This window comes from Aphis gossypii, chromosome 1 (genome assembly GCF_020184175.1).
Source record: "Aphis gossypii isolate Hap1 chromosome 1, ASM2018417v2, whole genome shotgun sequence".
Taxonomy (NCBI): Eukaryota; Metazoa; Arthropoda; class Insecta; order Hemiptera; family Aphididae; genus Aphis; species Aphis gossypii.
In genome coordinates this window covers 32,513,944-32,541,910 of record NC_065530.1, presented here as the reverse complement: position 1 = coordinate 32,541,910, position 27,967 = coordinate 32,513,944, and the positions used below count along the sequence as shown (strand labels likewise).

Below are 27,967 nucleotides of genomic sequence, written 5' to 3'. Positions count from 1 at the left end.
TCAATAATTTACACTTATATATTTTATAAAGGAAATAAATACAATAAGTTATAACAAAAATAAATATTTATAAAAGTAAGTCAATTAAATATTTTCAATATTTAACAGTTCAATATTTTTTTTTTTTTTTACTCAAAATTATCATTTACATAATATAATTTCATTAGAAATCAATGATGTTTGGATAAACTAAAATGTAAATCATTATGATTAAGAGTATAATTCCAAATATCTGCCATAATAGTACATGATACTATATAGTTTGGCATATATGTAGGATAGAATGTTTTGAATGTTTTGAATGATTTAAATTAATTAACTGCTTTTGCTATCAAAATTAAAAATAAATAAATAAATAACTTTTTTTTGTATTCAGGTCGGTTGTAAATAGAACATCGGTGTCAAATAAACTAGCCGTTGTCTGTCTGTACACAATTATGACAAGAAATATGTTCAAATATACATAATACAACCAATTCGTATTGTCATATTATTTTCTCAAAATCCATAGATCTTTGTTTATTCTGCTAGTGATGAATATGGCGATAATCATAATACTTGACCAGCCAAATATGGACAACAGTCCCATGTATACAGGTTCGGTGTCAAAGGACCAGCCTTTAGCGGTTACGGCCAGCAAAGCCCTTACAGGTCCAGTCAATGGAAACAGAGGACCAGTTAATCTCAGTAGATAATGTGCACCTTCCAAGGGCCAAATCAATCCTGTTTTCAAAAAAATTGCCATTAGATTAATATTTTGTAATTTAAATATTCTAATATAATACACTAATTTATTAAGTAAATAATGCCGAATTCGCATATTGGATTAATAGAGTTTTGTATTCTACCGCTATAAACAGTGAGATATTAATGTATTAAATTATAGATAATAAATAGTTAAAAGACTTTACCACAAGTGAAAGACATCATTAGGTTACTGCCAGTGCCTAGGTACGTAGCGAATATGAAATCTTTGCAAATGGCACCAATTAGGAAACCTATATAATTCAACAAACATTTTTATAATCGATAATATCGCAATTGTACCTATAATAAGTTCCAAAAAAAAATAATATAATATATATTATATTAATACTGATAATTAAAAACAATAAATAGTTGTTTGATCGAAAAAATATTAAACGCAGTACATCATTTTAATTGATGTACCATGCGTCATAAATTACAACTGTTTATAGTTTTCGATGATTTTAATGTGTCGACTTACCGAAAATCATTCCTTCTACTCCTATGAGTATGAGTATAAGAACCGTGAGAAAATGATCTCCTAAATAAGGATTGTCAAAGTATATGTACATCACATACATGGATATGGCCGTTTGCATAACGTGTATCGTCATTTGCATTATGACCGTAGACACTAAAACTTCAGTGAATTTAATACCTGTAATAAACATGGCCAATTATTAAAATATATTTTAATGGTTTGACAATCATTATCTAAGCCCTAAGGTGTGATGAACGGACAATAATTATATGGTTTATTTGATTTTCGTTCTAGGGTTTTTTATGGTCCACCCCGATTTCGCTATTTATTATTTATATTGTTTTATATTGTTTACCTGCAAAAGAGCATGTTTACGATTCGGGATTATAATTGGATGTTTCCCAATATCGACATGCGTAACCACACTGCCCCGTGGGGAAATATACGGGCAAAAAAATATTACATTCGCATATTGAATTTGTAATTTAAAAATATATGTATAATAAAGATATACTCACCAGAAACCATCATCCTTTCCATCATGCCCTCTTTTTTCTCTGTTAAAATCAAACCCGCTGTCAACAGTACCGGCAAATAGTAACAACATCTGTCGAAACAAATCGTATCTGAAGTTTAATCATTTGTATCACAATACATATGACACTTTATCCCGTCACCATGTACAAACAAAATCGTCATTATACCATTTCAGAATGACAATAATGCACTCATTCCTCCCCGCCAGAGGACCCCATTACACGGATGCGGAATGCGAGTGCAAGAGAAACGATATTATTATTTTGAAGGCATCTAAGTCACAAACACTATATGCTCGTATATTATATTATGTTAATATAACGTTTAATAGGATGTTGCGTATTTTCCGTCAACAAATTCCCTCCACTCGTAAACTCGCTGCTGTATTATTACCCTTTCCTATCTGATTACTCGATCCTAAACACTTACTCCATAATCCCTCGTCTCCCTTTCTCTTTACCACCCGCGAACGACTTTTGATCAATTTTCTAACAGAAGACACAGCGCACAGTCGCCTATTTGCATTTACCTTATACGTCAATCACTAATGACTAACCAAAAACAATATATGAATGCCAGTTTTACTCGGTTAGATTTTGCGATTTAAAGTTGATAGAATAAATACAAAGTGCCATGAACCGATAAGAGCAAAAATACTGTTTATATAAATAAAAGTAACGCGAGATCATTTATACTGAAGTACACTGAAAGTTAACGGTGCAAGACAAACGATCAAAAATCAAAGTTGATATATTCGAATATTCACAGAAATCTACATAAAAAAAAAAATGTGTATTTTTGACTCATTTATGGTTTCCTGACAACTACATAGCTTTTATATGCATTTACAAAATTAAGAAATGCCAATAGTGAAAATGCTACTATCAGATATCAAAATACAAATGATTTTTGTTTTAAAATTTAAACTAAGAACTAAAAAGTTTTATTTTTAATTGGTTATTTTAAAATACCATTGAGTTTCTACAAAAAAAAAAAAAAAAAAAATAGTAATAAATAAAATATAATGTTCTTACAGCTTTTATAATATTATGTTTTTAAATATATATAATGTAAATACATTATTTCTGTTGTTTAAAAAGTTAATAAGTCTTTACTAACTAGCTAAGAAATACTAATGAGCAATGCCATAAAATATATAATAATATTCATAATATATAAACTAAATTAAAAACAAATATGTTTGATTGTCATAAATTAGTTAGGTATTTAAATTTAAATATATAATAAACTCGTAATATTTAAATTAACTATAAACGTATTAAGTACTATTATGTTTAGCATGAAACTATAAAACCTTATTAAATAGCATAATTTGAGACATTGCAAATACCTATAATTATTATTTTTAGTTTAATGCAGAAAAATATTGTATCTACAACATTTAGGAAATGTTTATCTGATAAATATAATTATCACATCGTATGTACCTTACGCTGTAAGATTTTTAACAGAAGAATTCCAACATTCTCATTCTTTTATGTATTCTCATAATCTATTTAAGTTGTTCTGAACTTTCGTATTAACAGATTTTAATACCAAACTCTTTGGAAATTTTCCTTTGTTCCGATGTTTTCAAGACTGAACGATAATATTTAATTTAATTAAAATTGCATTATCAAAAATAAAACAATTATAGTAGGTACGAAAATCATATCCTTTTGTTTTTATTTGTTATCTTAAAACAAAACTAAAATTTTCAAGTTTAAATATTATATGTTATATAAGTATTATTATTATAAATATTATTCTACAATATTGTATTAATGTATTAATATACTTACAGGCACAATATGGCTGCCGAAGCATAGTGAATGAAAGTTGTATTTACCGAGCCATATACTGGTTCTCTAAACTATAATAATAAAAGTACATTGATAATTAAATTTTCATTTTTTCCGTGAATACTATTATAAATATACAAACCGATATAGGAGTGTTCCCAACTTTAGAACTAACGTTACATTTGTTCAATGCTACACCCAAGTACTCTTGCATACCAAAAATAACGTTTGCTTTTACCATATTTCCAATGTATTGATCTACGATTAAAACAAAACACATGAATAAACGTTAAAGATCTTCCCGATATTTGAATTAATACTGATTTTGTATCAATTTTTTTATAGTATTTTATTTGTCAAACTTTAATATTTATTTGAAGAGATTTTAAAATTAAAATGAAATTAGTGGCTTTTTAAAAAAATATCTACAAATGTTTATTTATTATTTTTGAATACCTATAAGTGTTCAAATATTTTTCATTTCAACAGTATTTGCTTGTAACTAAAATACAGTTATTACTCCCAATTTCTAATTTAAGTTTTATGTATTTTAAACTTTATTTTTGGTAATGTGCTTTTAACATGGAAACTTTCAATCACTTACCAGACAAGTCTATCCAAGCCTGTACTGTACTTAGTTCTACGTCTAAGTCTGAAGTCCTAGAGGCGTTTACGAAACGTACAGCCATTGATGTTGTATAATTAGTAGGGAAATATAATAAACCCCAAGCGTCATTCCTCTTTACAGCTTTTAGAGCGGTATCGACATCGTTGTAATGTAACTGCAAAGGAAAAAAATATTAAAATGCATACAAAAAAAAAAAAAAATGTTTTCTTATGTTTTTACTTACATAGTACACTTATACTTAAATATCATTAAATTCATAATAATGAAAAATAACATTTCTAAGAAATATAATATAAATTAAATAATAATGAATACATAAAAATTAATATAATTGAATAATTTTTTATTTTCTACGTATTGATAATTTGATTTTTAATATAGTTCTTATGATTTTAAAACCAGAAAATAATATTAAAATTAAAATGAAAATAAATAAAAATACATATTATATACATAATATTTAGATTAAATTATTACTGAGCAAGTGTTGAGTTGAGCTCAACATATTGATATATTTTTTATAGATATTGAATTGTTTTTTTATGATTTTTAAAATAAAAAAATCAGCAATTCAAATGTTATGTTGTATCCATATAAGAACACAAATCTTATATTGTGAATTTCAGAATAAAGTTTAAGACATTGGATAGAAATGGTAGTCCTTGAATGAATTCCATTGAGACCACACGTGGCTTAACGTTGTTAACCAAATATGATTTAAAAAAAAAAATGAAAAAAAACAGAATATTTGTTACAAATATTTTTATATCATTCCATTATATTTATTATGCATAACACAAAGTAATGGTATTTAATATATACCTTTTCAACTATAAGCATATTTTAAGTTAGTTTATTAAAAAATATTATACATTTATCACGCCGGGGTTATTCAAATTTATATACATAACAAAAACGGTTAGGATTATGATATTATAAGTATCTACGTAATTATTGTACCTACCTAACTTTTAATCCTTAAAATGTTATTTTACATTACATTTGTAATGAAAATTTGAATGTCCCATATATGCTTACATTTATAAATACGTATAGTTTATATATACGAGTGTGTGTAAAATACTTTAAAACAAGAAAATATTTCAGTTTTTAAACCCTTTTTAATACTTAAGTTTGTAAAAATATTAATAGAATAATAGTAGGAAGTTGCACTCAAGTAAGTAGTAAAAAAAAAATTTAAAAAACCTCAATCTAGTAAAAATGAAAAATTTGTCGAGTTTTTACTTTTTTAATTCGTTATACTTACAATATTCATTGATTTAGTTTTCATTTGTTCAACATATGCACAACTCATCATTACATCTTGAGGATTATCGAGGAAACATCCTTTGTAGTATTCGGGTTTACATTCCCCTGATTGTCTTTGCTGGATTTCTTCATTCACAACTGCAATGTACAGCCCTTTCGGATCATGACCAATTGCAAGGTTAAAAAAATAAGTTTGCACTAAAGGCAGTAGAAATAGAAAAACTAAAAACCTAAAATTAAAATATAGGTACATGTTTATATTTTTAAATAATAAAAATTACATTAATACATTTTTTGATAAGATAATTTTTTCATGTAAAAATATCATAACTGTTTACGATTATTTCTTTTAATATAGTGCTTATTACTACTAAAAATAACACCCATAATATTCAATACTATTTTATTGATAGGTATTCAAAAACACGATCATTATATAATGTGATATTTAATTTTTTTTTAAAATTACTACGTTAATGTATTAATCAAAAATATACATAATGTTTAATTACCTATACATTTTTCATTAATTTTTTTTTTTTTTACTTACGACTTTTGCTGCCAAAGCAACGATACATTTTTGTACAAGAGACAATTCATTCGGTTTAATCGGAAAAACCCGTCATTTAATTTTAATTTAGTGTTGGATTTTTTGGAAGATAACTTTTTGTATGAATCATCAATCTGAAAGCCAATAACCAAAATGTGAATATTAGTCGTGTTCTATCTATTATATGATTAGTTAATAGTTAAATACATATAAATATTCAATTAAAGGCACCTGAGTATTGGAAGATGTTTCTTGTTTATAACTTAACGACAAGAAGGCTTCTTCTAAAGAAGCTGTATTGCATCGTGCCATTAAAGTTTCTGGTGAATCTTCAGCCAATAAAATTCCCCCTCTCATCATTCCAATCTTAAATTAACAAAAATTTATTAAATTATTATTATTATTGAATAGCCAATTATATAACTGTATAGACTCACTGTATGAGCTTGTCTCGCTTCTTCAATGTAATGTGTCGTAATGATTATTGTTTTTTCTTCCTCAGCAAAGGACACCAAATGGTTCCAAATACTGTAATTTTATATTGAGATTTATTTATAAATCATCTAAAATATTTTTTGTACACTATACCTATGACTTAGAACTGGATCTAATCCAACAGTAGGTTCATCTAATATTAATATATTTGGATTATGCAATAGAGCAACTCCTAATGATACTCTTCTTTGTTGTCCACCACTAAAAAAAAAAAAAAAAAAAAAAAAAATTAGAAATGAAAATACTCATTACAACAACTAAAATCGATTATAGAAATTGAATGAACATTAAAAAAAAAAAACAAGTAAAATCTGTAAAATTTAGATAAAATACTATTGTGCAAACGTATGTGTACAACGTAAGACACTAAAAATGTCTAAAAGTATAAATGTCCAAAAAGCTAAATATGTACATATTAAATAGTGGTTATTTAACAGCCATCATAATTATAATTGCCTTTATATAGGAGGCTGTAATATAATTATATAGTACATATTATTATTTGAACTTTTGTTAATCTCAAATTTTTTATATTGTTTTATTTTTTACTATGTAATTGTCAAGCTATCATAGTTTATACTAGTGGCTTTTAAAATAAAAAAAAAAATAGTGGTTAAAAACCAATATTTTATTGAAAAATAAATAAACCTTTTTAATCGTTATCGTTTTTTAAACTATTACTTTTTTTTTAACGAGAGCATGCATTTTTAATTCATTAGCTCAAAGCAGAATATTTTTTAAATTACTTACTTAGGTATATAAATCAAATTTTAGATAAATAGTTTAAAAGATAAGTATTTAAGCTCCATAAGTTTTGGTGAGTAGGAGTACCACATATAATGTTAGTCTACTTCTCTACTAATAACTTAACTTTAAATACTTAAAAGTTTATAATATAATATAAACTACATTTACCTATAAGATTTGATTTTTATTGATCAAAAAAATTCAAGTAATACCTATTCTGCTTTGAAATATTAAAAAGTTTAAAAATTATAAGGAATAAAAAAATTTAAAAATAATATTTTTAGAGAAATTATGTTTTTCAACAACTTAATATTATGTGAAATAAGAATATATTTTAAAAAATTTAATAATTATTTAAATAAAGAATGACTTGCATTAAATGGATCACCTTGTAAATATTATATAATATTTTATTGTGACATTCAATTTTAGAAAACAAATTTTATAGAAATTACCAACTTCTCAATATGAAAATGGATCAAATTATTATCTTCTTCTTTGTATTATTATAATAGTTAATATATATAAGTCATAATAAAATAATTTTTTTCGGTACTGAGTTTTTTTCATTTTATAATTTTTAATGATAATATTTACCTAAGTGTTTCAATTAATCTATTATCAGATGGAAGTTCCAATAGTAACGTTAATTCTTTAGTTCTTTTTGCGATTTCTTCTTTACTCATGTTAAGCATACCACCATAGAATTTATAAGTTTGTGCTATTGTTAAATGTTCATGTAAATTCAAATCCTGAAATAACAAAAATTTCCACAAGATTAATAGGATAGTGTACAAAATGTATTACGTATTTTCTCACAGAAATACAGGCAATAGCCGTTATCTTTTTGACTGTGGAAAAGTACACATAAATGATTTAACGTCAGTGTATTATTTCAGTACAAACATTTAGACACAATATAGTATACAATCTGCATACATTTATCGAAATCGTTTACATTTATTCTGTTAAATGAACTAAAATTGAATATCTAGTTGAATAGATAGGGATAATATTCAGTTGTTCTGCACTTCATATTATGCATATACGAAGAAAATCAGATCGAAGTTACTAAACAATAGCTTAACTCGGGCGCAATTATTACTCTCTGGAGTCGTCTTATAGGCATTAATTTTCGTCTAATCTGATTTTCTATTCTGAATAAATTGATATAATATTAAGTAACAGGTAAGTCCATGACTTTAACTCAAACATATAATATAATAGTGTTAAACTGATGTCCTTAGAATAGCATATTAAATTAAGGTTAACAAGATCGGGTTGAAAAAAAAATATTATATTATACATAGTAAAAATTAAATATAGAAAATATTATATGCTGGATTAAATCGGTATTTTCTTTGTGTTCGCTATCTAGAACATTTATTCACACCGAATATATCAATCGAAACTAACAAAAATTGTGCGGGTTTTTGATCCCTAATGTTGCACTTGAATTTTCAATGATAAACATAAAACTGACCCGTTAGACATTTATGGGTACCCAACAATATCCGTTTTAACAATAGCCATATACGGTCCTCATGATATATCTCTTATTTTTTTTATCACCCATTGAATATGATTTAAAAAAAATTAATGTACTGAATTTCTTACTTGTGGCATATATCCGATATCTTCTCTTTTAAGTGCTTTTACCATTATTTCACCAGAGTCCAGTTCGCTTCTACCGACTATACAGCTTAAAAGTGTTGTTTTACCACATCCACTAGGTCCCAAAAGTCCATAACTGAAAATAACGTAAAAATGCAAAATATATTATTTATTTATTTATTTATAACAGTAATTGTAATATTATTTTGAAAAGTAGAAATTACAAAAACAAATTACTACAAAATATGTGTACCCAAATATGTTTCAACTGTTTCAAGAACCATTTTGACAATAGAATAATACATTTATAAATTTATCACCAACATCATATTATTTAGTTTAAGTAAAGTGACCTTAAGGAATACTAAAAAAATTATCAATGTTAAAACATACGTTATAATATTGTCTTTATTTAAACAGAATAAAAATCGCATACAATTTTTGATTTTATTTCAATTTTAGTTTAACCCTTATTATAATAATTAATTAGGTAAAAATGTTTTTAAAAAACAACAACAATTTGATAGTCATACGAAAGCTCACGAGCACTGTTATTTTGATAAAATAGTTTTATTAATTACACAATTATACATTTGGATATTATGAGAAACATAAATATTTAAAACATTATAAAATATTTAAATTATTTAAAATACTTTAAAAATTATTAATGTTATTTCGTGATAGCTAAATTAATCCACTTACATTTTAAGTTAAGTTAAATATAACATAACACGTGAACTTAAAATATCACTTGGGTATTACCTTTATGTTCAATTAAAGTTAATTATAATGTATAATATAGTATATATTAATTAAAGATTAATTTTTAAAAGAATTTATCAAACTTAATATTAACCAGAAAGTCATAGATCATTTTTATAAATAATTGTATACGTAGAATTTTAATATAGATAAATTTAATATTCAATTTAGTTAATTTAATTAATAACATATATTTAAAATATAAATATAAACTTTGTATTTACTTAATATGTTACTATAAAAAAAAATCCTATATTAATTTAGTTGTTTATAGCACTTTTTATAATATTTGCAGCATAATAATTAAAAACCGTATATTTTTAATATTTTTAACACACACATACTTTGGTAATTTTAATGTGTATTTAAACATATAATTCACTATTTTATTTGCTTGGGTACTTACAGTATTTTAAAAGAATTATAAATATTAAAACATTTGTCAAAAACCATTGCGTTTCTCGTTGATTTTTTTTTTTTTTTTAGTAAAATATCACATATTATTTTATAGCCATTTAAATTTATCAGCTTTAAAAATTAAATTAAATTATTCTATGTATATATAATGCATATCATAGTTATATTAATATGTGCAATCATAATGCAAAGTGTATGTTGTAGTCGGATTTAATCCAACCAAAAATTATACCAATTTGTATAAAATGTACTACTTATTTATTTATGGCATGTTTCTAGATAAAGTGTATATTATTATCTATGCGAGTTAAATTTTATTTCATAATTTTACATAATTCAAGTTTGTATGGAGTTTTAAGTTCCGATTCTAGAGCAGAGTTTAAATTAAGAGCGGTTGCTTGATTATATTTCTATTTGAAAAAAAGATTTTTTTTCTAGGGATTTTTGCGCATATTTCTTAGATATATTAAATGGGTTTTTCAAATCTTCGTGTTCGTTCGTGTATAGAATTCTAATACTCTAAGTGACAAGATTGGTTAGATCGCTTAACCGACAGAGTCCTCTTCAGAGTAGGAAAAATATATGTATACTATTGACAAGAGAAAATAGTGGTAGGTATGCACTTATATATAGTTACATCCTAAGTTAATATTTATACAGTGTGATTCACCAATATGTCTTTTTTTATCCTTTAATAATAGATTTGTTAACTTCTGATTTTCGAAATTTATAAGTACGCCATATTTTCAAATACGTATAAATTTTTTTATATTATTTAAAAAGTATTTATGATGACGCAAACATTTTTTTTTTTTTTTATGAGAGACCCTATTTCTTATTCTTAATATTTTGTAAAATAAGTTACTTTAAAAAAAAAAAAAAAATGAATGTAAATAAATCAAAATTTGAAAGAATAGTATAGATTCTGTTCCATTCATATTCTAAATTATTTATTTTATTATTAATTAGTTCATATAAAATACTTATATATTTTATGTTACTTAGCATATTATTATAATTATCGATAACGTGTATCTGTCATATTAATTAATATGTATTTTCATAGAACTGTTTAAAATATAGTAAACTATAACTAGTTGAAAATTAACGTAGTGAGCAGTCTATTTATTCATTTTATCAATTTGTTAATAATATATTAAGGATTAGCGTCCTTAATACGTTTAGTTTTAGTCGTATGATGATAACGGATAACCAATGGTCTATGATCTACGTAGTTGATTTTTGTAAATCAATAATTGTATTATTGAGTTAAATAGATAATTCTATTATATAATTTATTATTATTATTATTTTATGAAGTAAATTCACATTAAACGTACAAAGTATATTATATTTTTGACACTAGTCCTATTAACTTGAATATAAAATTAAATTTAGACAACGTAATCTTAACATTAATGCATATAAGATACATTTTTTAAATTATAATATTTACTATACCTTATTTTATTAAGTCTAATACTAATCAAAATATTTTGCTACGTTTAAAAAAATAATAAAATATCGTGACATTTAAATATAATTGTACCAAATTAGTTATTCGCAAATTATTTTAACAAGTATTATGATATTTATAAAGTTTCAATATTTTGCATTTTATATCTAATATTATTATATTACATAATGGATATTGCAATTTTAACTTGACATTATATGTATTTACTTCAAAATAATACATGTTGTATTACCAGTTGTACATTTTATTACGTATTTTTTTTAATATTATAATTTTATCAAATGAATTAATACCGTCTAGTTATAAGGAATAAGCTAGGCTATACATCTACACATCCGTATATTTTTGTACTTGTTCTACAATAACAGGAAATTAAAAAAAAAAAAAACCGGAATTTATTAAGTAGTATCCTGACGGTCACGCGAAAGTGTCTGTCATTCAAAGTATAAATAAAACAATATTTAATTTACTAGATTTATATTTCAATGCCCAGTAATAGCATTAAACTAGAAGTGTGAGTTACATTAATCTACAAATACTAAACATTATGCTGTAAATTTTTAATTGGAAATATATTATAATAATATTCACCATCTTCAATTTTTTTTGTTAGTTACAAAAAAAAAAAAATCTGTTTATATATAATACATACATATTAAACTCTCGTTATAATGTAATTGTCTTACATGTCATGAAAAAGAAAGAATCGTTATATTTTTCAAAGTCTTATCAGCATTTTTATATTTCTTTACATTTATATGTCTTGAGCATAACATATATAGAATTATAAATATTATTTAATGCTAGAATATAAAGTATAATACATTATGTAGGTATACTAAATAGAATTTTTTTAATATTTTAATTAGAAATTCACGTAAAATTCAATTGATATTTATTTTTTTTTAATTTTCGTCATCCTTTCTAAATTAAACATCCATTAGTATAACACCCAATATAGTGTAAAAATAATTTATGTGTACATAATAATAATATTTGGAATACATACCTATAATAATTGGTTATATTTTATCATTGACTGAATTTAATATATCGATAACTAAGCACTTTTAATGTACGTTTAACAAGTATAAAATAATTTTCGTTCAACGATTATAATTTTAAAAAGAATATATTATCATGTTTATACTTTACATATTTCGTAACAGAGTAGTTCTGCAATTATACCAAACTAAATTTCTTGACTATGTATCCCCATATTTTTAAAATAAATTCATAATTATTGTTTAAGTAGTAATTTTATTTTGTTGTATTTTAAACCTGTATCATAATTTTATTTTTCATATTTTCAATCTTGACAATATATTTGAAAAACTTATTATTTTTTTTTAACAATACTTCTATTCATAATTCAATATATTTTTAATTAGACAAATATAACATATACGTATTAGGTACTCCAATTCCGTTAGATATACCTAGGAATTATTCATCAATTAAAATAATTTTCAAATATATAAGAAAAACAGTATAATGTCATTCGCATATTCTTAATTTTTATTAGTTAATAAATTAATTCAATTCATAAGATTTAAAATAGCGGTTGCAAATTAAAATAACGAAAAATTAATAATATTAGTTACTAGAAAATGAAATAAAAAAAATAGTAATTGAATTGATTTTTTGGCAAAAATTTAAAATTATAATAAGTTAAAATAATTAAAATAGATTAAAAAATGAATTTAATATTTACTTTACGAATCACTTATTATATGTGTGTATAATATATATAGAGAGATTTGGTGTTTAAGTTATACGGTACAAATAAAAAAGTAAAAAGTTTTAAGATTTAGTGTATACCATTTTTTATATATATAATAAAATACCCATTAACCGGAAGAAAATTGGTTTTTAGAGGATGCGACTATTAAGGACGAAATGTAATTATTATATATAATATTATAATGTAGGAAAATCGAATGATGTTTTTACATCCAAGGAAATTCACTTTGCTCCATTGCGCGTGGGGATGACTTTACGGTGACACGGAAAATTGGTATATACCCGCCAGCCATCCGGCCATCGAAAACTCCATTTGCCGTTCGTTAACTTTTCCGAATACTTTCTATACAATTTATACACGGCCGTCATCCTAACCTATATTTAGGTGCTATATAATATACAATGATGGGTATAATAATGTATGATTTTTATTACTTTTTCCCACGTTTTTAATGGCATTTGTATTCTTACCTATTATTTTGTATCGTGTTGATACAAATGGAATTATATGCCGACGTTGAACAATCGATATGCATGTGATCGATGACATAATAATATATTTAAAACTGTTCATATGAATCATATTGTAGCCTAAGCTTAAAAACTTATAGTTACCATGATATAGTTTTAAATGTATTATTTTAATAGATATCGACAATCGTCAAAAATAAATTCTTTTCCATCTACGCTACTAGCAATACGATTCATCAAGTTCTATACTCCATTTCATGTTATCTTTTAATATTGTGACTCTCTAAAAATTTTGATTTTGGAATTTCAAATAAATTTTAACAATTATATTGTTTTATGACATTTAAGGAATAGGTACAGCATGAGCTAAAGTGATAGTACGACGTTTATTTTTATATGTAAGTTGTTAATCAGATAGCTTAATTTTAAAAATATCAATCAATCTAAATTAAAATTTTACAGATGATTTCTGAATAATAAAATTGTAAATATCAAAGATAATTTTATGTTCTTCATAATAATAGGCTTAATAGAAATATTATAGCTCTACACTTTAAACGCAATAAAAAACCCAATTATTTGAATGACAAAATTGATATTAAACACTGTATCTATAAATTTCAAAAATTAGAATTGAATCTATACTATAAAAGCAAGTTCCGAATTTTTGTCACACATACAAATCCACACCATTCAACGTACCGTTACCAAATTTTTTATTGTTATACCTGACAGTTTGCTGGAGGTTTTAGTACCACTTTTGTCAGGGAACATGTCCACTATTTTGATATTTTCAGATTTTTACAGAAATTTGTTATTTTTATCTAAACACACTATTCGGTGTGAAAACTAACCATATCTACGCGTTCCTAAAGTAACACTAGTAACAGTATATTATGTACCTTTATTCCATTTATTTCAAAAAGGGAACATAATAAAAAACACAAAATAAGTTTTGTGTATCTCTTGTAAAATTTGAATTTCGACTTACCTATATGTATTATATAGGTATAACAATTATTAAGGCTTGGATTTTAAAGTATAATGAGCAACTAAAAAGCAAAAAAGAAGTATATTTATTTTTTAAAAAAGCAAAAAAAAAACATGACCAAAAATTAACACTAGGTAACTAGTTTTTAAAATGAAAAAAAAAATTGAAAAATTAATTTAAATTAAAAAAAAAATAACTACCATGTATTTCCCTTGATATAGGTACAGTAGTGAAACTATATTGTCTAACGGAATGTTTTTATATATACAAAACGACTCACTAGATCCACTGAATTTATCGGTACATACTTCATACAAGAAGTTTCAAATTAAAACACTTAATCTTACATTTTTAAATGATCGATATCGATGTTATAATATAGTCGTACTAGCCGTATAGGTACTGCAAGCTATAATAAATAGATCGATAATCCACACGTTTAATATATTTAATAAACAAACCGATTACGTAAACAATAATAATAAAATTTTATAACCATTTAGTTCACATTTTGGGTTTTTACGTTTCTTATCAATTCAATTTTTTTTTATTACTGTAGTAGACAGCTACTAATTATTATATAATTATTAAAGAATGAAATGAGAATTTAAAATAATGTGTTTGATGAAAATTTTGAATTTTTAAGAGCAATTAAATCATGTGATCCAAAAAACAGTTTAATAGCAGTGACACTGACACAGTGTTGTGTGGAAGGAGTTTTTATCGATTCCGCCGTTTCAATATCAATTTCGCCTAATTTTTTTTGTATATTGATGCCGCCGGCTACTGTTTATTAAATAATAACTGATGTATCATATTAAAAAAATTTTTTTAATTAACAGTCATACTCAGCTTACCGTATTTTTTTTATTTATTTTTTTTTTTTTTATAAAAACAATTCAAACATTGTCGTTCACGACGAAAAATATAACACAATTATACAAATTATATCATGGCAAAAAAAGATATTAAATACAATGTAAAATTTTTTAAAATTATAAAATTATATAATTCAAATAGATATCTACAGTGATTGGTTTTTACAAATTATTTTATTTTACAATTAAAATTTTTAGAATAAATGATTTACTTTTTAGAATATTGGTGCCAGTCTTACAAAAGTTAATCTATTAATTTGTTTATTTAAATAATCGCTCGGTTGATTCGATAGTCGATGGAATATGTAAAAAAATTTGGCGTAATCAATATAGGGGCAATCGATAGATTTCTTACAGATAAAAAGGTCATTTGACATTTCGGCGCAATTATAATAATACTATTGTTAATTATGTGCAAACACGAATCGTATTTTGATACACGCATAATGACGCAATGATGAGTGTAAGTTTTGAATCTTTATACAATATTATTATATTTATTGAAAAAATCGTGAGAAATTCTGTAATACAAATACGAGTTTTAAATTATATGTTTTTTTTTTTTTTTTTTATCTAGATAATTATTATTCTATCTTTGTATTAATTCTATTGAATAGTCGCGCACGTGTTTCCCGCGAGATGAACCGTGCTCAACTACACTGACCACCGCTGACAATATAATATTTCGTTCTCAACAAATACGCACACGCCGACAGCCGGACAGCTGATCGAATATATGAACTTGAATTATTAATATATTTATATATAATATTGTGTAAACGTGAATAATCGCGTAGGCATTTATTATAGTTATTCTTCTTTTGCGTTAACGTCGCCAACTGCGCATCATAAATTATCCCAGTTGCTTACTTAGATATATATTTATATTGTGTAGGTATATTATACAAATAACTAAGCTAACTATTAAAGTATCTATTCTATACTAATTAATTAATAATACGTGATACATTTACATTGATAGTACCTACGTTAATGAAGATTATTTTTATCCATTCCAATCTGAAGTGTTCGAAAATTCTTATAAAAAGTATTGCTAATGTTAGAGTTTATCAAATCGATAGACTCCAACGGATCAAAAAAACTAAGTTTTATTCGATTAACAAGCACACCATGTATTCTACGTTTTTTTGCCAAAACTCTAGAGATTTTATCTATATATTTTATAACAAAGCATTATGTTTAGCTGAAATTATGTTTATTTTGGAACAAACAATTAATTTTTGGTACTTCCATTTCTATTTCATGGTGAAAAAATCAATAAATATAATCAATACAAAACAGGTTTTTTAAATGATTTATTTTAAACTAAATAAAACAAACTATACTTTATTGATATACATCTTAATGGCATTGATATGTCTATTACTCTATTATTTTTTTTATGGGCAATAAAATGATTTGATAATTTATAGAACAGTAAGATATATTGTCCAAAATTGTTAAATAATATATATTTTTATGTTCAATCGATTATTTTAAGAACCCCCGCTTTATTTTATGTACCTGTTAGTGGGAAAATTATATCCATTACTTACCAGTAAACCATTTATACTACTTTCATGTAACTCTTTACTTATGTTTTATTTTCATTATAATAATTTAACCATGATAAACAACAAGATATAAATAATATATTTCACAGTTCATATAGTTTAAAGTGCACTTTTAAATACTAAATAATAATATATAATTATACTTAATTACCTTTGCGTTTAGTATTAAAATATTATATTTTAAGCATAATGTTCAACTATGTATTCCAATAGTATGGCGCATTGTTATATTTTTACTATATATTTTACCCCTAATACGTTATTAAAATAAATAAATATATTTTATATAAATAAAAAAATATGAGTCATAACTGTAAGTATTTAGTTAAAAAATGTTTCATGTAAAATATTGTGTACATTTCAAATAATTAAATTAACAAAATTCAAAAGTCCTATACTTTTTATTAATTTAAATCAATTCTCACAAATCATAAAATGTTTATTTTTGTTTTATTATTACTACGATAATTACGAGGTTTTTATGATATAATACTGGAATATCTAAGCATACAAAATATTAATAAAAAAAAATCTATAATAGTATATTATCAAAACAAAAAATATTGTTGTTCAAAATATATTTTCATTGCAGTTGTACATCAGAGAGTTCAATTTAAAATAAATATTGATCTTAACTAGTCTTATGGAGCTCATTTTACCGATGTTTACGATGTACATATCGTAATTGACAATAAAAAATATTGTCAAATGCAAGTTTAATCGAAATGTCAGTAGAAAATGAAAAAAACAAATATTTAATCAGATTGTCTGTGGTGAGATGAAAATAATTGGATAAGTGAAAAATATCCAAGGAGTTCTCTCTAAGCGATTGATGTTGTACCGATCGGAAAAATTCTTTGTAAAATAGGTATCTACCTACTCGTTTTTTCGGTGTATAAAATTACACGACATTAAATTAGGCCACATTCACTGATATAATAATGATAGAAACCCACAGAAGTCATTAAACACACCACAAAAAGTAGATAGTTATAATGCATCATAATTACATCAATTGATATGTATATTAATTAATGTTTATGTCTATCCGCGATAAAATAAAAATTTCATTACTACAACAGTGGTCTTAAATTTAACGTTAGAAAACCCTACCAATGTGATCCACAATAAAAATGTATTACAACTGATAGTTATCAATTATCATTCCAATACCTAATTTATTTTCATGTTTTGTAAATGTATATAATTATACTTAATGTTCATTAAAATGGACACATTTTTCTACTTTCAATAATACATCATCTATGTAAGTATATCATATTTTGAAATTACATCTGCTTAATGCCCGTACAAACTTCAAAGGTATTTTAATTTTATTTCGTATGACAAAGTTATTTATAGTTATACGAGATAATAAACGGAAAAAGAAATACAATAATGTTTAAATACACTATCAGTAAAAATTTTGTATATTTAAATAGACATTGAGCTTCAGAAAGGGTAAAATAAACTATCCAAAATTGTAAGTGTCAAGTTGATGCAACTATATTTTATCTATCAATTCACCTAATATTATTTGATATCCATTGGTTTCGTTTTACATTCATCATATTATTATCATACAGTCATATTATCGTCATTGGACAAGTAAAAATAAAGGTCATCAAAAATCATTTTTCCGTGAACTTAGATGTATAAATCTAAATATGTATATAGTCCTTGATAATAATATAATATTTTATATAGGTTTAAAATTATATCACTGCTAGGTATTAATTAGTGCAGAACACGAGTGCAAAATTGTTGCACATAATTCGTGTTGTTATATTTGTGGATTTATTTGCTAAACAATTTTGGTAGTACATGCTTTATACAAAAAAAATCGTGACGCAATAATAAATCATAAATTGTAATTTCTCGACCTTCGTAGGCTTATAATAACAATACAATAGGCATTTTTAAATTCTCGAAACTTTGAAATTAGGCTTCTTTTTTTTGTAAAAAGCTGTCTGCAGAAGCGCATTTGAATGGTTGAGATAAACGGATAAATCCAATATCATTATTATCACGATAGGGCTGATGCTTCGTTTTAAAAACGACAACGATAACTCATGCACTATCTAGCGGTTTAGTTTGGATTCGATGTCAAAAATACTTACATTTTACCCTTCGGCACGGTCATGTTCAAACCCCTGAACACCACGTTGTTCTTGTCGTACGCCTTTACGGCGTCCCTGATCATGATTGCCACCTCTTCGGTTTTCGGCTGTGGTCGAGTCGCCGACGGTCCCAACGCAATGTCCTCCATGGCGATCGGGTGTTGGTGATTATCGATATTCCTGATTTCCGCGCCGCCTGCAACACGCGATGACAATAGTATTGTTGTTGTTATCGTTTTTACTGTTTTATTATAAACTAATAAATATTGGCATACGCGGTCGAAACTAATAAAATGTTCGGCACAGACGTCGTGCGTGCACGCGAACTCGCACTCAAATTATATGTAATATGTATTGTGTGCGCGCTGCAAAAACGCGGTCCGGACTCCGGAGGGTCGTCGAAACCGCAAACGACGACGACGACGACGATTACGATGAGTCCGAACGTGTTTGTCAGCTATATCCGCGGAGGAGAACTGGTCGGATACCTAACATGTTATTTTAGAGGTCACCGAAAAAATAAAATGCACATACTTGTAGGTACTGGTAGGTACACAGAGCGCCGCTGCTTCCTATATATATATTATATTATATTATTTAATATATTATTATGACAATTATACCTATACACGATATTCGAACGGCGGTAGACACGCGTGATATCAACTATATATCACCTACTCCAAATGTTGACACGTTGTTTATAGTCACATTGTTTTTAATACGGTCGACCTCGCCAAACGAGCTGGCATTATGCTGCACATTACGTATTATTATTATGAGTACCTACGTGTGTATTCTATCGTGAAAAAAACCACAGAGAATATTGCCCACACCGTTAATCGCAACGACGTCGAGACCTCACAAAATGATTTGTCAGGTACGAGATCGACGAGCTGAATATTTTTAAGACAGGTCTGTAATTATAATTACCTACATCACTGCGGAATCGACGCAACCGATGACGCTGTGGATTTATTTTAAGTCTCCGACAAATTATATGGGCATTACTCGCGCTGTATTCGGTGGGTGGAGGCAAGAACTCGATGTAAGTGTGTAAATGTGCGTCAAACAAACAACCGTTTCACTTACCAAACACGCCACTCAAATATAAATCGGGGATAGGTGATAAACGGGATATGTTTACAAGTTACACAATAGTATTATATCAATCCTTAATGTCGTTAATTTTTAATTAATTTGAAATGTAATAAAAACAAAATATAGAGGCGCGAGTTCTTAACTATTGTGAGTACGTATACCATATTATACTCGTATTATATTATATCTGTGGTCGCAACTTTTCGGTTTGCCAAAAGCATACGAAACACTTATCATTATTAAATAACTTAATTTAATTAGAAAATGTGTCATTTTCTCGACATTACTAGTTGTTTTTTTTTCTAAAAATAAATTACGAATTACAAAAGATCGTTTTTATAAATTATTATTTAAAACGATCAAAACAATTTATTATGATTAAAAAAACTTGAACAATGACGTATAGATTTTACGACACTGTAATTTATAATAAAGAAAAACTTATTAGTTTGGTTCCAGCCTTTATAAAAAAAAAAAAAAAAATCAAAGTTTTATTTTAAATATACATATGTAATTATTTAGTACAAAACATATTAATTATAAATTTAAAATGTTCTTAGTGTTCTTACATATTATAAGTTAAGATTAAATAACTTAATATTGTTATACCTACTAAAAATCTAGAATAAATACCTAAAACATATTTACCCAACATTAATTTTATTTATTATGCCTCTTGATTTAAATATTAGTTAGTATATGCTTTTTAGGTATATTAAATATTATACAAACATAAATTATAATAAATTAAACTAAACAATAGTAATTATACAATAACTAACTAATAGTATAGTAAGGTAATGCATTATTATTTTGTTGGTTTAATTCATATTTATATTAAAGAAGCGTAATAATCTTATTTTATGCAATCATCATCATCATAATTTAAAATTATGTGTATATCTTTATTTATTGAAATTATTATTTAATTATAATAAACAAAATATTTATAAAAAAACTGAGTAATAATAATAATTTCAACATTAATGATATCAGTATTTAGTACGTCTTAACATAATTTATACTAATATTTATATACGCTCCTAATTTCGAAAAATTGACACGAATTATTAGTTTTTAATTTTATTCTAATATTATCTAAGTACAGTTATTACCACTAGTTTAAGTATCAACGAATTTGTGTATTTACATGTAATTTATAGTATAAATGTAGAATTCATTCAATATGACCTCCAACGGTCCGGAAACACTACAAGTAACGCTCACCTGTATAAATCTAGTCATAATGTTATTAAATATGTACGTAATTAGTGATACTTACTTAATTAGTATTACCCACAATATTATTTTATCACACCATTATATTTTATTATACATAAATATATCACGGGAATATAAAATTGGTAGTTATAAAAAGTCAGGCTGGTTAATTAAAGCATGTTTTACAGTCTAACATTAATTAATTTTTTTAGATCCTAATGAATGTATTTAAATAAACAAATAACAGTTAGTAACGCCAATTTGTTGTATAAATTTAAAAAATAACAAGAAAAACATAAATAGTTAAGTATTATTTAATTTTAATATAATGTTATCGTGAGCTATAAAAATTAAAATACTACTACTGAGATTCGTGCATATTAATTATTAATACACATTAAAGTTGTGTATGTACAGACCAAAATAATAAATCAATATCAGTAAATTCCTGGATAGTAATAAAATTAAAATAATAAAAGTGACACGAATAAAGAAAATCATCATTGATATTACTTAGGATAGGTAGTTATTTTTTTTTTCATTGTAAAATCAGCTTAAAGTATTAGATCTCTACTGTTTTAATATAATATAGGTTATAAATAAAGTAGGTTATACACGCAGAGTTGTAGGTAATATTGTTAACAAAATAATACAATGATAAAGGTGGTATTATTATTAAACGGAAATAGTAGACGATCGAAAAAATTTAATAATATTAATAATAAGAGTAGGTTTAATAAAGGGCTAATGATGGATTGACTTAAATTCTTCGAGAAATTTGGGTATTGCAGTATTTTTTGGTTGAACTTATGATGATAAATTAGCTGTGATATTATTGTCGTATGATTTTTTTATAATATTATTGTTTAGGGATGGGAGTAAAGTACTCAGATGTTCAACTTCAAAAGTAAGAGTTACCAATTATTGTGTCTGACCACTTTATGTTATATTATACTAATAGGGCTGGTGGTATGTTTTGGTATTATATGTGTACCAAAAATCGGAACAGTCGGTCGTAATCCAGTAAATTAAATAATTAGATATATCATAAAACCCAAAATAATAACAAAAATAACTATAGGTAATTAATCATTTTTACAAATAAATATTTAAATTATTATGCCATAATTGCATGTATTTTTAACTGCGCTTGTCTTTAATAATATTTAATACTTATATAGTTATATGTCCTGAATAGTAAAAGTGATTAAAAACTTTTAAAAACTTAGTATGACATTTCAAATTATCAGAGGTACTTAATTATTATTTTTAGTTAAAATTATAGTACCTATATAATATAATAGAACTATAATTTTAAAATACCAAATAATTAAAGATGTTGACAACTAATATCAAGGAAAATACCGAATTATGGAATAAAAATTTTAAACACCGTAGGTAAGTACCGGTTTACCGTTGAATATTAGTTTTAACATAAATACCGGTAATTATATTTCGATTCCATTAGACCTAAGATTTAAGATGTGGTTATAAAAATACTTAAAACATAAAAAGGAAAATATACGATTACAATTATAATAAATGTATTTGCGTTCAATTTATTTATTATTCTCATATTACAATGAAAGTTTTAAAGTATTATATGATATTATAATTATGTTTTATACTCATAACAATAAATAATTTAAAAGGTACCTCGTCGATTTTCTTTTGAGACGATAGGTGATATTTATTAAATAAAAATAGCAGTATTTATTATATTGGAAGTCAGAGGATTTTAATAGGGATGTGTTTTTTTCAAAATTCGTTTTTTAAATGTAGAGCTTTGTAAACAGGAATATCTATTCATTAAATTCAAGTTTTTTAGGGTTAAATGACTTATGTTATATTGTCAGGTATAAGTTATTCAGTTGAATATTGATTCAAAGTACCGTATTAGTTTTAAATGTAAAAAATTTATAAATAACCCCATAACTGCATATCATATTTTATGTATACTTAATAAAAGATAATGTATAAATTATTATATATGTATATATTTTTTTTGAACGATTGAATTTCAATTAGATGTTAGTAACCGGACTTTTTATAATTATTCCGTTACTTTTATAATATGTTTTATGGTACTTATTAGCTTTTAAGTTTACCTTTTAGTTTCCAGATGAAACATCTCTTCTGCCACTAAATAAATAGTATCTAATAATAATATCCTTTAAAAATTTAAAAATGTAGGTATAATTTTTAAATATTCGCAAGGAGAACTTGTTAATACATCAAAAAATATAGCTCTATTTGTGGTACTTAGTTTTATTATTACAAGGGCAAATACAATTAATCTATTTTGTTTTATAATACTAATTTATGTGATTCAGATGATTGTAATCAATTACCAATTTCTTAATTTACTAAGTACAAATATGTATACTGTCTAATTAGAAAATGTAATAAAAAAACCCGTTTTTATTATTGAACTTAATATAAAATATAATTTTAATTTACTGCAAAATAATATTATGTAGTATATGAATTTTAAATTATAATAACTACATTCCATTTAATTTTTCAAGACAAATATTTGTATAATTAAATAATGGTACCTAGTTATACATAAATATGTATATTTATAAATCTTAAAGTAAATTTTTATATTTTTATATGCCTCTACTGTAAGTTATTATTAATTCTAAGGAATCTACCAATTACATTACAATTGAACAAAATGCACAAAAAACATAATAATATGTATACCTACTCCTTAGACCATAACTATTGTTCAATATAATTAAGTACCATTATTGATTACTGTCTAATTATAAAACCAAAAAGATAAATGTTTCATCTTTTTTGTTATTTACACCAGATAGTTAGGCAAGGTTATCCAACTGGTAACCATTTTTATATTTATTTATTTGTAATAATTTATTATGTTGTTACCAATCGTAATTGATAAAATAATAAGTATACATATCAAATTTTTACCAATCAAAAATAAATATTATCTCATATTAATTTAGAATAAGAAAAATATACCTATAGTATAATAAACTATGAAGAAAATAAATGTTATATCTAAATATTTTTCACCAGTGCTGTTGTAAAAGTCTACAGTAATAATAACCATTTGTTCGTAATAATTTCACTTAGTGCATTGTCGTTTTATTTTACGAACAGGCAAAGGTATTAATAAAATAACACAATAAGCGCGTATTTTGCTGTCTTGTCTTAAAATAATAGAAAAATAATACAATATTTTTTCACTGAATTGTTTATACTCAGTGGTGGTTAACGAGACAAATAAAAACTTAGGCAAGTAATATGTCAACACTTCGTAATAGCTGTTATTTGTATAATATTATTATATGTGGTGTGTATACTGGTCGTAGTTAAATGATGAAACGTCGTATACTGCATCGGACAGCACATGAAAAGAGAATTTTTAATATTCGGTTAGCTAACGTGACTGTTGCAAAATGCAGCGACCGAAATGGCGAAGATTTATGTGCCGACATTTTAAAGGGTTTTAAGGGTTACACAATGCCTTTCAGTTAGGGAAAGAGTGGCATAGGAAAAAAGACCAACCAACAAAAATTATTCACTTTTTTCAACAACAACAAAAAAGGCAGATAAACTGACACGATATTAAAAAAAATCTGAGCAACTAAGTATGTAGGTATATGGTATACATATTTTATATTTTTATCCTCGGATTTTAGACGGTAGATTTGGGTGTCATAAGGTTTTACATGACATGTTAAGGTTAATATTTTCGTTCTATAACCTCAATTTATATTGTTTTTATTTTATATTGAGCTTGACTGATACTTTTTTCGTTTGAAAAGTTAAAACTTTATAGGTACAAAAAAAATATATATACATTTTATGCCTTAAATAAATAAATAGAATATTTGATAAATTATTTAGTAAATTACTAATGATAACTCAATACTTGCATCAATTTTTAAATTTTCTCAGTGATGGTCATGATACAGGCATTAAACAGAATTAAATAAGTTTAACAATAATATTTAGTATTTAAATTATTGAAATAGTATTACCATCATCACTATACGAAAAATACGTAAAATGTGTTTATAGATAGGAAATGTGATATATTATTTATAATTCATTTCTCATCATATTATAATACTCATGAAATATTTTATTTTATTAAAATGGATAAAAACTAAGCTGTCAAAATGCACTTAATGCAGTAAATAGTATTTAGTCTTATGTATTCTAAATTTAATATTTAAAATAAAGTTGATCAAGTTTAATTCTTTGGACTACACTACTACTGGAGATAGGTAGCTTATATAGATTGTCACGATAGTGAATTTATTGAGTTAAAAATAATAAAAAAATATTACGAACAAATCTCAGTTTAGTGTTTTACAATTTTTGCAAACTGTTGTTGCTACTGAAACTACATTCAATCAGATTCACTCAAAAGGTAAATAACGAAAATAAAACCACATACCATTATTATTGAACCAAAATATCAGCCTTACCGATCAAATCCTAAAATTGTTTTGCTGTTTTATTTCAAGCGAAGTGTTTCTTTTAACAAACAAAAAATATTACCGTAAAATATAAAACTTTAAAATCATATAACACATACATTTAATATATCATCATATACGTACAATATATATGTATTATAAAACCTATTTACAATTTTTAAAATACGCACATTTGAGTTAAAATTAATCGAATAATCTTTAAACATATTAGTTCATTGAACATTTTTCGTTTACTAACCAACAGAAGAACAAAGCATACAACTGAAAAATGTAATTATTCCCAACAAAGATTACATAACGAATAATACCTTGTGTGATGACCATGAAAGTTTAACGGAGAAAGATAATAATTAAATCAAAATATATCGTTGAAAGAATCTTACCAACGCGGCGGTATTTTTTTCTTTTTTTTTTTTTTAACTAAATTGATATAATTATGCGCATCGTAATAACTCGGTGTTTACCTACAAAGCCAAAGTTACACGTGGTTTACGTGCAACCTATCCGCGAAAAGTTTTTACCTAAATGCTTTAGCGCTCTTCGTATAATTACTGTTATTATCATCGTCAAACAAAACATTATGTACGTAACCATTTTCTGTCAAATATTAATTAATATACCTATGTATACGAGTACGTACCCTAGTATGCACGCTACTACGAATATTTAATATCATATTATATGATATAAGAGGAGAGTAAAAGTGAATATTTCCAACGAAATATTATCATTAAAACACGCACAGTGATAATAATAACAACAGCAGCAAACACGATATGAAAAAGGTCAAATACCTACCTTTCTCGGTGCAATGAATCGAAAAACGAAACGACCACGGTTTCAGGAATTCGTCCTTGGAAGAGAAGTTATGACGGATTTTTTTTCGTTATTGCCCCGTCCGACGGTACTGACGAGTCGGTATAAAATATAAAACGATATAATATCGATACGCGTAACACTATCAATAACGATAATTATTAATAAGATTTGCGATGTTTATAACGATTTATCGGCGTCGGTGTCCAAGTAGAGAACGATTATTACGGCGTCGGCGAACAGCGCATTTCGAGTTAACATTCGTCGGACGGCGAGATATATGGTTTGTCGGATATTTTCAATACGACGATATAACTATAATACGGTCGCGGCAGCAAACGCCGTCGTCGTGCAGGTGTGATAAATACTATATTATAAAAACACTATTATCTCGTCGGCCGCCGTACGATTTGTATAATAATATTATTGTTTTTATTGTTATCGTCGTGGCCCCGGACACGTGGCGACGCGGTGACAACGACGATGGCATGTAACAGATTCTACCTCGTATTATGACGCGTTTAAGTATAATATTATAATATTATAGCGTTGAGGGAATTTACTCTGCGCGCGTGCGATTTACAGCCGTGCGGCGTGTTGTAAGGATACGAACGGTTCCGGAGACGGACTGAACAGACGGCTGCTGCAGTGACCGCGGGCCGATGGATGCTGTGCAGTCAGGTTAATAATTGCACACGCCGAGGCGGGAGAGGGACCACGAGCTTGGCCTGCGACAGCCACCGGCGAAGGATTGTCGACGACCTTTACGCCCGCCGACCCGCGACAAAAAAAATAAAATAAAATAAATAAAAAGTCAGTAATATTATTCGATATAATATACACGTTATGTTGTAGTAACAAAAACTGGTTTTGTTATTTCTTACCGGTTTCTGTACACGTACAATGATCTCGCGCATGTGTTACAGCCGTGGAGAGCAGCGAGTTCCTCGTTGTGATAATACCTAATCCAATCGATTTAATATATAAATTGCTACACAACACTATGCTTGTGCGTGTGTGTGTGTGTGTAATGATATTGAAC

General features: G+C 25.7%; 1 protein-coding gene across 3 annotated transcripts; it reads right to left on the bottom strand.

Moving 5' to 3' along the window:
* LOC114132266 (ABC transporter G family member 23-like) lies at positions 1–27,592 on the bottom strand. Of its 3 annotated transcripts, none has more exons than XM_027997674.2 (16): positions 26,908–27,592; positions 19,307–19,502; positions 8,874–9,006; positions 7,854–8,008; positions 6,603–6,710; positions 6,452–6,542; positions 6,246–6,380; positions 6,015–6,148; positions 5,463–5,694; positions 4,172–4,349; positions 3,710–3,825; positions 3,568–3,638; positions 1,747–1,835; positions 1,229–1,405; positions 912–998; positions 1–723 (listed from the first exon to the last, which is right to left on the bottom strand). In XM_027997674.2, the coding sequence occupies exons 2-16, from the start codon at positions 19,453–19,455 to the stop codon at positions 491–493; spliced, it is 2,088 nt and encodes a 695-aa protein (XP_027853475.1). In that variant the 5' UTR covers positions 19,456–19,502; positions 26,908–27,592; the 3' UTR covers positions 1–490. The 3 variants fall into 3 exon arrangements, with proteins under 3 accessions (XP_027853475.1, XP_050064803.1, XP_027853476.1); XM_050208846.1 differs by lacking the exon at positions 26,908–27,592 and adding an exon at positions 26,098–26,133; XM_027997675.2 differs by lacking the exon at positions 26,908–27,592 and adding an exon at positions 19,582–19,788.
* Between the last annotated feature and the right edge of the window lie 375 nt (positions 27,593–27,967).

Bases quoted from the DNA above. Each gene is read 5' to 3' on its own strand.
- LOC114132266 (XM_027997674.2), bottom strand. From the start codon at position 19,455: ATGGAGGACATTGCGTTGGGACCGTCGGCGACTCGACCACAGCCGAAA. The intron at 6,543-6,602 runs GTATAGTGTACA...ATAAAATTACAG, and splicing joins GATCCAGTTCTAAGTCATAG to TATTTGGAACCATTTGGTGT. The intron at 4,350-5,462 runs GTAAGTATAACG...TTTCCTTTGCAG, and splicing joins AAACTAAATCAATGAATATT to TTACATTACAACGATGTCGA.